The sequence below is a fragment of the Microtus oregoni genome, unplaced genomic scaffold (assembly GCF_018167655.1).
Source record: "Microtus oregoni isolate MIOR12 unplaced genomic scaffold, Mior012 000008F_ref0000371, whole genome shotgun sequence".
Classification (NCBI taxonomy): Eukaryota; Metazoa; Chordata; class Mammalia; order Rodentia; family Cricetidae; genus Microtus; species Microtus oregoni.
Window position 1 is genome coordinate 55,218,380 of NW_024543067.1, and position 10,499 is coordinate 55,228,878.

At 39.3% G+C, this 10,499-nt stretch overlaps 2 protein-coding genes across 2 annotated transcripts; both read left to right on the top strand.

The window, feature by feature from the left end:
* Positions 1 to 444: 444 nt before the first annotated feature.
* Positions 445 to 1,407, top strand: LOC121451419 (olfactory receptor 148). The gene has a single exon (XM_041656868.1). The coding sequence runs from the start codon at positions 445 to 447 to the stop codon at positions 1,405 to 1,407; it is 963 nt and encodes a 320-aa protein (XP_041512802.1).
* A 7,065-nt stretch (positions 1,408 to 8,472) lies between these two features.
* LOC121451826 (putative olfactory receptor 10D4) lies at positions 8,473 to 9,411 on the top strand. Its single transcript, XM_041657593.1, has one exon. It carries the CDS (start codon positions 8,476 to 8,478, stop codon positions 9,409 to 9,411), a length of 936 nt encoding a protein of 311 aa, XP_041513527.1. The 5' UTR covers positions 8,473 to 8,475.
* The last annotated feature ends 1,088 nt before the right edge of the window (positions 9,412 to 10,499 follow it).

Consider the following 10,499-nt stretch of genomic DNA (forward strand, 5'->3'; position numbering starts at 1 on the left):
GCAGAGAAGGAATGAAGTCATAGGAATATAAAGGTTGATATTTTCCTGCATTAGTGAACTAATGGGCTAGTGGGTTCTCTCTCCAGTGAATCTCTTAGAAATGCCTACTTGCTGCTTTTTCCTTTGTTTAACCCTGTTTCCAATGTGAGGCCATTTACTACCTCCAGACACAGCAGGCAATCTTCATCCAAAAGACCCTAACCAAATGTGCGCTTGCTACTCCTGCAGAAATGTGAATAAATCAAGCACTTACTCTGCATGATGTATCCACTCTTGGATACTGTTGGATATTATTTCATGATCATGAATAGAACATGAGACCAATTTTAGATTTTAGCAAGAATGGTGACTGGTAAATTAGTGTTGAATTACTTGTAATTACTCTATTTCCTTGTTTTTGGATTTAGCTGAAACTTGTTTGTACCAAGACTACCTTTAAAGATAATGAGGAACTACACACTGCTCAATGAATTCATCCTCCTGGGGATACCTCACACACAAGGACTGGAGACTCTACTCTTTGTTGTGTTCTTATTCATCTACTTCTTCACCTTGCTTGGAAATTCACTCATTTTCACAGCAATTGTTTCCTCATCTACGCTTCACACTCCCATGTATTTCTTCTTGGGCCTTCTATCCATTTTTGATATGCTGTTCCCATCAGTAACCTGCCCCAAGATGCTACTTTATCTCTCTGGTCAGAGCTCCTCCATCTCTTACAAAGGCTGTGCTGCCCAGCTCTTCTTTTATCACCTCCTGGGTTCTACTGAAGGCTGCCTCTATTCTGTGATGGCTTATGATCGCTATGTTGCCATCTGTCACCCACTGAGATACATGCTCATCATGAAACCTGGAGTGTGTGTGAGCTTGGTAACAATAGCTTGTTCAGTGGGGTTTCTTCATGCCACCATCCTGACCTGTTTTACCTTTCATTTAGTCTACTGTGCATCTAATCAAGTGGACTATTTCTTCTGTGACCTTCCTGCAGTTTTGCCTTTGGCTTGCTCTGATAGCAGACTGGCTCAGAAGGTGGGTTCCATTAATGTTGGCTTTCTGGCTCTGATGCTTCTCTTCAGTGTTTGTGTCTCTTATGCACACATTGGGATTGCCATTCTGAGAATCCGTTCAGCAGAGGGCAGGCAGAAGGCATTCTCCACCTGCAGTGCCCACCTCACTGCCATCCTCTGTGCCTATGGACCAGTAATAATCATCTACCTGCAGCGCACACCAAACCCCCTGCTTGGTGCTGTGGTGCAAATATTAAATAATATTGTCTCACCCATGCTGAACTCTTTAATCTATTCACTGAGGAACAAGGAAGTGAAGAGGTCCTTGAAGAGAGTTTTCCAGAATGTGTTCAGAAACAAATTTGGACATAATAATGGTATTTTAAACTCTCTTTCTTAGCTTTCTCCAAATGGGGATAAAGATAGTGGCCCACAACTAAACCTTATGCTGAGAGTGAAAGATTTAAAATACTCAGCCCTATTGAGGTTGTCTTCGTCAAATCCTTTCCTTTAGGGTCAGGGAACCCAAGAAACAAAAGACAAAATGAATGTTAAGAGCCATAGGAAAGGGACAATACCATGGCAACAACAACCTCTGAATTAGCATGAGCAAAGCTTCTTTGAACTCACAGAGAATGAAGCACAAAGCACAGCATCAAGATGGGTTTGCACCAGGTCTTTTATATATAGTATGTCTTTCATTGTATTATTTTCCTGGAATTCCTAAGTGTGTGAACCAGTGGGCCTCTGTTTCTTTAGCCTTGTCTTTAGTTCTTTTCCTTGTGTTTGTGTGTTTTCTCTATTCCAAAGTGCTAGTTGTTGTTTTATTGTAATCCATTTTATACTATTACTAAAAAAATAAATGAAATGATCTTACCATTTTACTACTGTAAGATAGTAGTATAAGGTCAAACAATCTGCCCCAAATTACATTAAATTCCCTGCAAATTTAAATTAAATTTGTCTTTTAGATTAATTTCTGTTTTGATATAATACAGTAATTGTATTTTCACTCCTAATTATAAACCTGTTAAAGAAAATAATTATCAAACATGTAGAGATGTCAATGGACAGCAAAATCTCCAAAAAGCATTCTCTTCCTATAAAGCTTTGCCCCTACTATACATGTTCAACTCCTTGACTTTAAATAAGGAAATGAATAAATAAACACACAATAGAGTATCTGAATACATTGGTATGCCTATAACACTATGTTCTTCTGACTCTACAATCCCTGAGTCTTCCTAACACTATAGCCAACTCCACAGGTAGCTAGTCCTCCTAAGTAATTCTATAGCCAACTATAGAGGTAACTAGACCTGATCTCTGAGCAAGAAATCCAAGGGGGGCCACAATCCCAGAGAACCTAGACAACAAAGGAGACCCTAAGAGAAACATAAATGGATCCACAAAGGCAGGAGAAAAAGATAAGATCTCCTGAGTAAATTGGGAATTTGGGGATCATGGAACAGAATAGAAGGAGAGAGGGGAGGAAGCAAGGGGAGAAGGGGAAAATGTATAGCTCAATAAAAATAATATAAAAAATAAAAAGAAATTCAGAGTCTTAGTGAACAACAAGGAGATTTCCTTTATCTATAATCCTCAACCCACACATATCTCCTGGTTGAAGATTGGAGACAGCTGTGACCTTATTGATCCCTTTCCAGTGTCAAATCAATTTTACTTCACACTCCTGCTCTTCTTAGAATGGACTGCTCTCATTCTCTGGTCCCACACACTTCAGTTCCCCTATATCACAAGAAGAATGCAAGATGTTTATAAGACATGATACTTATATGTCATCTCTGTGATGCCCTCTTCATGACTATCATCTCTATACTTACATACACCAGTCCTTTAAAATATACCTTTACCATTTTTATGCCAGAGTTCTCAGTATTAGAAACCTCAAATAACATATAGACTCTCATAAGGATTAGCATTATGGCTTTCATTTTGGTCCTAATTGCCAGCCTCTCCTGGAGCTGCCCTACATGTGTTCTGTGGTGTGGTTTTACACAACTCATCACCTTGCCAGAGAACTCATAATATTAATGAATTGTTTAGGAAACAACTGATAATAAGTGTTGCAAATAGGTCTTGGATGTACACTGACCTCACTGCTAACTCTATTTTAACGCCTGTAGTAAGAGAAATTAGTACCTGGTCTCTGCAACCTGGTCCGGGCCCATGTTCAAAGCCTCCTTTCTTCATACTGTATTACAAGCTTGATGCTGTCACAACCAGGAAAAATAGTTTTTTTTTTTCTTCTTTTTCTCGTTTGTTTTGTTTTCAGAGCATGGTAATGCTGTTACAACTTAGAGCACAATTGATGTTTTCAGAGCATGGCTATTTAAGATTTCATCCTAATTTTGTCATTTTTAAAATCAATTCCTCCATGATAATGTCAACTCAACTGTGAAACTTAATGCCTCTAGCATTAAACTATTTTGAGGAGGACAGCCTTTGGGCTCTCCATAAACGGCACCAGTGTTATAATGGTGGCTTTTAGGAATTTTCAGTTGGCCACAGCAGATGTGCTCAGTATCTCTTTGCTGGCCTTCTCTCGGGGTGAGCATCTGCTCTGGTGAGTTCCCCAGTGGCTTCTTCATGAACTATCCAGATACCACTGATTCAGTAAATTTCAGATTTCCAGCTAAGAAAATCGACCACTGTACTTCCATGTTTTACAAAAAAAAAAAAAAAAAAAGCTTTCAGATGACAATCAGTGTAGTATCTAGATATTTCTCTAGCTGTTCTTTATCAAGAATCCATAGTAGTAAGAATATCCCAGAAAGGCTCATAACATTCCAAGATGGCATGTAGGACAACATGCTCAAGCTGTGGTTGCATGTACTGGGATACTGGAGAAGAAAAAACTAGGGTTGAAAAATAAGATTTGGTACATTTATTTCATTATGTGTTTATGTACTACATAATGTACTCACTACTGGATGTCTTTTCCTGAGTATGTAAATTTAGTGGCAAAATTCCATCTTTGAACTACAATAGACAGATTGTGGTGAAACACAAGTGCTACCTCATCCCATGCCAAAGACAGTGAAGATGATGTTAACCAAATCAGCATTGATGCAGTTCCTGATGGAGTCCCACAAGCATCATTTGGTAGTGATTTGCCAAGGACCACTTTGGGAGTATTTCCAAGTGCATTGCCTGTCCACATTCATCTGATTAAAATTGTATACCATATTATGCTTCTGGAACCAGACACGATCCTATTCTCTCTCCTTATGTACAGTGGTAATGTACTTAGTCATAGCCATGTCACTCAGGTACTTTAGCATATCTCCACACTCTTGGAATACTGGTAATCACTAACCCAGCTCCTAGGTTACAGATGCAGTTTCAAGAAGTCATAGGAGCTCCCACTCCTGCATCTCACTGCCTGCCCTACCTCTGATGTTGCCCTCTTGAACACATATCTTCAATAGCCCAGCAGTTGCCCCATCATACTATTTAAGGGAAATCTTCTCATCCACTGTGGAAATATGTGGAGACTGAAAAATGCAGGCCCATTTCGGAAACACCTTGTCCAACAATCAGAGAGTTTGGAGACTGACAGGCATAATTGTACCCCATAACTCAGGAAGTGGTGGCCTGGCTCTTTTGAAATTAAGATAGCTCAATGCCACCCTGAAGGTGGTCAGGATATACAAATGTACCCCTGCTCCTTTCTTTAGTAATTGTGAGGTCACCTAAAGGAGGGCTATCTTCAGCTACAGTGACCTAGAGCACCTTTGCTACCTGGACAAGAGAATGCTAATGAGCTAATCGGAATTGACTGTGTTAACTACCCTTTGTATCATGTTAATAAAGTCTTTTGTTACCCTCTCCCCCAGTTTCCATTGAGTAAAAAAGCAGTGGAAAATTAAACATGGTAGAATTTCAGGATATCAGTCACTGGAATGTTCTTCCAATACTTTCTCTGTTTTCTGTCTTATGATTTTTATGTATCTTCATATTCTTTACTTATATTTCTTTAATTTGCATGCCACTACCCTGGTAAGACATATTTTTGTTGAGGCCGGTCCTCGACAGAAATATGCTAATTTTCAGTTCTTAGCTTCTTCAGCTGGTTCTCCCTATAAACTTTGCTGTCTTACTTCATGTCTAACAAGACCATAAATGAAATTCATTTACTACTTTTTTTCAGAATTGGAGGAGCAAGAAGGAGATGTGTCTATTGGGTCACACACATGTTTTCCTGATATTATTTTCATCTGCAATTTTGAGTTATACATTTATCCTCCACTCCAGACCTGTGAGGTTAATAAATGTTTTCCTTTTATAATTATATCCAATCCCTGAAATTTTTCTAGCAATGAAAAATGGATAAGGACTCTCTTCAAATTATAATTGATTGCATACTTTAGACTGCTTCTCATCAAGTTGCTCATGAAAAACTTGACTATCATCGTCACTCAGGCAGGACTAAACTTGTAGTCCTGTTCCCTCAGACTGCCAAGAAAGTGAAAACGGCGGCTCTGACATTCAGGCCCAGCTCTAAATTCTTTCAGGATGTTGAGTTCCTTTCCATCATGCACAGTGGACGTGCCAATACCTCTGTCAGAAAATTGCTTTGTCCTTCCGTACACTGTCTGCCTGTTCACACTGCAGGTCCCAGCTAAGAGAATGTTTTCTGACAGGATTCTCCCACCTTCAGAGAACCCCACTATTGCTGCCTGGGAGCCCAGCCTCCAAACAGCACAGGGCTCAAAGAGAAAATCCACAGAATCAGTGCATACTAAGCCCTTTTTAACCGAGGCAGTAAAAAACAAAGATAGTCACACACTCTTTTGATGGTTTCCTTCAGACCTTTTCTTTATTCTTCTTTTGCATTCTCCATTCTTTATTTTCCTGGTGATTTTCATCTTTCATAGTTGAGGTTTAACTTCTAACTCTGTCTTTATTTTTGATGCTTTCCTTCTAGTTCCCTTTGACTTTCTCATTCTTGATGCTTTCCTTCTAACTCTCTCATTCCTCTTGGTTTTCTTCTAACTCATTGTAACTCTCTCATTCTTGATGTTTTACTTCTAGCCTATTTTAACTCTATCTTTATTCTTACCCTGACAGCTTATATACCCCAACAAAATCTTCTAGTCACAGTTACAATGTGGTTACATTCTGTTTTTCAAGTGAATAATTGCAATAAATACAAAACAAAGAGTAAAAAAACAGCCTGACACCAGAGAAAAAGAGCAACAGCAAATGCACAAAGGCATAGCAGAAGCAAAAGACGTTAAGGGGTGGGTGGTCTGGGGCCTTGCCTGCGTGATATTGACTCATGAGACTTTCCTCCTGGTGGCCTGGCACTCTGAACTTCAGTTACCTCTTGCTGCTCCTCTAACATGGCCACCACATCCTTCCTTACCATATATGTCAGTATTTAACAAATGTGATTTAAGAATTACTATCTTTTAAAATCTTTGGTCACAGACTAAGTTTGCGAGAAAAGTATTTGAGGTTTCAAGTGAACAGTCTTGAACATTATTAGTCCATAAAAGTGTTCGCAAAAGATACTGAAATACACCCCCCACCCAACAACAAAACAATTAAACCAAGAAGTTAATGAGATGCTTTCTCCTTTGGGATTAATACTCAAAGGAAGATCACAATTATTTAAAATCTCTCGTGTTGTAAATTATTGCAGTTCCTGAAACCAAACAGGAAATTGTTGCCAGGGAGCTGAAACACACTTAGATGTGCAGCATTCTACTCAAAAGTGATTAAAATGAGGAGAAATTCTCAACTTCAATTTACAGACTGAAGGATGGTGAGACTCCTTTCTTCTGCAGCAGGTACATAGAAAAAAACAGCACTCAATAACACCATCTGTCATATAAGGCTTTCTATTGACTCAGTAAGTGTTCAATGTCTCCTTCGCCTTTATCAGAGTACTCAGTCTCTCAGTCACTAGGGACATAATGTAGGGGAAGAGAGTAGAGTTTTGGGCAATAGATTTCATGAATTAATCTATGTTATGAGGATTTCACTGTGTTGGAAAACTTTAAAATTATGAAAATATGTCAGAAAATTTCAAATCATGAATACTGGAAAGGAGTGTTTTCTATGTCCAGTCCTTCTTTTTAACTCAAACAAGGTTCCAGAATTAGACTTTGCAGCCTGAGGTAGTGCCAACAGTAGCTTCTTTGTTCCACATGGAATGCCAAGGCCTTTCTGTAGGTAGTTTTTTTTTTGTTGTTCCTTATGATTCAACAATCATGAATAGAGAGTCAAAGAAACTTGACATATGATGATACATTCTTATGTTTGGAGATGGACCTATGAAATTGGATTCACTTTCTTTGTTAAAAGCAGTAGAACTTCAGATCTTTTTAAATATCTGTGACTTCACTGGTTGCATTTTACTCTGTGTGTATCCTGTTCCTTCCATTCAATTGGATAGTAAGGTGCATTTGAGGTTTGCCTTCTGTGAAAATGTCACAAATGTCTTTTGAAAATATAACATAATGTTATTAATGTGGTTTGGAAATGGGTCTCTTTCTTTCTCTCTCTCTTTGTCTCTGTTCCTCTCTCCATCATCCCCCCTCTCTCTCTGAGTTCATATATGTACATTTGAGATGTATGTGTGTAATAGTGAATGAAGAGATAATTAGAGTCGACAAAACCCTGCTACTATACAAGACATACCTACGGAGCCTCCAGTCACTTACTACTTTCAATTTATCTTTATAGAAGACACAGAATAAACCCATGTACAATCACAAATCTTCATTATTTGCTGGAGGAGAAAGAAAGCATTCATAATGCTGAGTAAGAAAAGATTAGTGTATTCCTTTAAGCTTACAATTCAGGGATGTTCACACTTCAAACTTAAACTTGTGAGGTATATCCTTGCTGTTGTCATTTTGTCATAAATGCTGTAGATTCTGATCCTCATTCGCCTCAGTCCTGGAAGCTACTTACTGATGTGATTGTAAAGCGACAAGGTCTCACTCATTGAATTTGTTAACTGACACTTTCAGTCTGTATATGATGCACCCTGATAGTGCTCACTCCCTACTCTATCTTATCCCTCTCCCAACTTGCCACACCCATACCCTCCCTACAAGTCCATTTCTGGAGACTTTGTAGTTATTTTAGAATCACAATAGAGCATATGGAATGGGATCATTCTTATGAATGTGAGAGTAGAGGAGAGTAGCCTGGGAAGTTACTTTCTGAGTAAGATTGGTGAGAATACTATCTACAATTGCCCTGTAAGTTACCATCTGGTTGAGACTTTTAAGGTGCATTATCTGTAATTAAAAGCCTAACTACAGAAATACATCCCATTGGCAGGAGGAAAATTCTGTGCAGAACATTTCTTCCCTTTTGTCTTCCACTCTAGTGATTTAATATCATCTAAATCATATATATATATATATAATAAATTTTACCAAGAATTTCTTTCCACAGAGACTCAGGAGCTGATTCTTCTATAAACATGACAAACCACACTATGGTGACAGAATTCACCTTGCTGGGCATCCCTGAGACAGAAGGCCTGGAGAAGGTCCTGCTCCTCCTGTTCTCAGCCCTGTATGCCTGTGCCCTCCTAGGAAACTTCCTCATCCTTACTGCGGTCATATCCTCCCAGCGACTCCACACTCCCATGTACTTCTTCTTGGGAAACCTCTCCATCTTTGACTTGGGTTTTTGCTCCACAACAGCTCCAAAGATGTTGTCATATCTTTCAGGACAGGGTCGAGGAATCTCTTTCCAGGGCTGTGTTGTACAACACTTTTTCTATCATTGTCTGGGTTGTACATTGTGTTTCCTGTACACAGTGATGGCCTATGACCGCTTTGTTGCCATATGCTTTCCTCTGAGATACACAGTCATCATGAACCACAGAGTGTGCTGTGCCTTGGCCACAGGGACCTGGATGAGTGGCTGTGTGCACTCTGTTATCCTAACTTTCCTCACTTTCCAGTTGCCCTACTGTGGACCCAGTGAGGTGGATTATTACTTCTGTGACATGCCTGCCGTGTTACTGCTGGCTTGTGAGGACCCCTCTCTAGCACAGAAGGTAGGCTTTACAAATGTTGGTCTTTTGTCTCTCATTTGTTTTCTTCTCATTGTTGTGTCCTACACTCGAATTGGAATCTCCATCTTAAAAATCCGCTCAAAAGAAGGGAGGCAGAAAGCGTTTTCCACCTGCAGTGCCCACCTCACTGCCATCATCTGTGTTTATGGTCCAGTCATTGTCATCTACCTACAGCCTAGTCCCAGTCCATTGCTTAGTGCAATTATTCAAATTTTGAACAATCTTGTGACACCCACAATCAACCCAATGATCTACAGCCTGAGGAATAAGGACGTGAAAGCAGCCCTCAGACATGTATTTTTTAAGAAGTGTCTCAGTCTTGAAAATAAATGAAAACATCTAAAATTTGATGGGGTTGGTCATTTGTCTATCTGTTGCTTTCATTGGTTAATTAATAAAGAAACTGCTTGACCTTTGATAGGACAGAAAATTAGGTAGGCGGAGTAGACAGAAGAGAATACTGGGAGAAAGAAGCCAAGTCAGGCAGTCGCCATGATTCTCCCACTCCAGACAGACACAGGTTAAGATATTCCCTGGTAAGCCACCTCGTGGGCTACACAGATAATTGGAAATGGGTTAGATCAATGTGTAAGAGCTAGCCAATAAGAGGCTGGATCTAATGGGCCAGGCAGTGTTTAAAATAATACAGTTTCCGTGTAATTATTTCGAGGCATAAACTAGCCAGGTGGTCGGGAGCTGGGGCTGCAGGGAAGCAGCCTGCTGCCCCTCTCTCAACAAAAATTGTAGCTGAATAAAGTCTGCTTCACCATTTAACCAGACAGATTTGAATGCAACTTACTTCATAAGACAAATTGCCATTCATAGTATCCAAGTCATATTTAAATAAAATGTAGATTACAATAATTTACCACTCCTTCACTGTTTGAAGAACAGACTTATTTTATATCTATCTGTGTTTTATAATGAAATATAAGTGACAAACTCTCCATTAGCAGATCCATTGTTGATTTTCTTTGGTGGGGGAGGGGCATGAACAGGATTTCTTTGTATAGCCTTGGCTGTTTTAGCTGTGCAGACCAGCCTGGCCTCAAAGGCACAGACATCTCCCAGGGGCCAGGGACAAACTGTGTTGATTTGTGTGTTGTGTGATTTCTCTATAACCAACACTATTCCTCAAGTATTTGTTATTCTTCTAATTCTTTAATTGTGATCCCTCACAATGTAGCTGTGCCTACTTTACATGTTCCCACAACATTTACTGTAAATTTTATCTATAGAAGATCATCCAGTGCAGGGTCTATTTTATAACTAAATGCTAACAACTGATGCATGCTCTCTGATGGACATACTGTAGCCATGATAAAAGATGGATGTACTGTTTTAGAATGCTGACAACACAGTACAGAATACAACCTCAGTTAAGTTACAATAGTGATTGCATGACTGAGAATTCAGTATAG

Coding starts and splice junctions, on each gene's coding strand:
- LOC121451419 (XM_041656868.1), top strand. CDS start 445: ATGAGGAACTACACACTGCTCAATGAATTCATCCTCCTGGGGATACCT.
- LOC121451826 (XM_041657593.1), top strand. CDS start 8,476: ATGACAAACCACACTATGGTGACAGAATTCACCTTGCTGGGCATCCCT.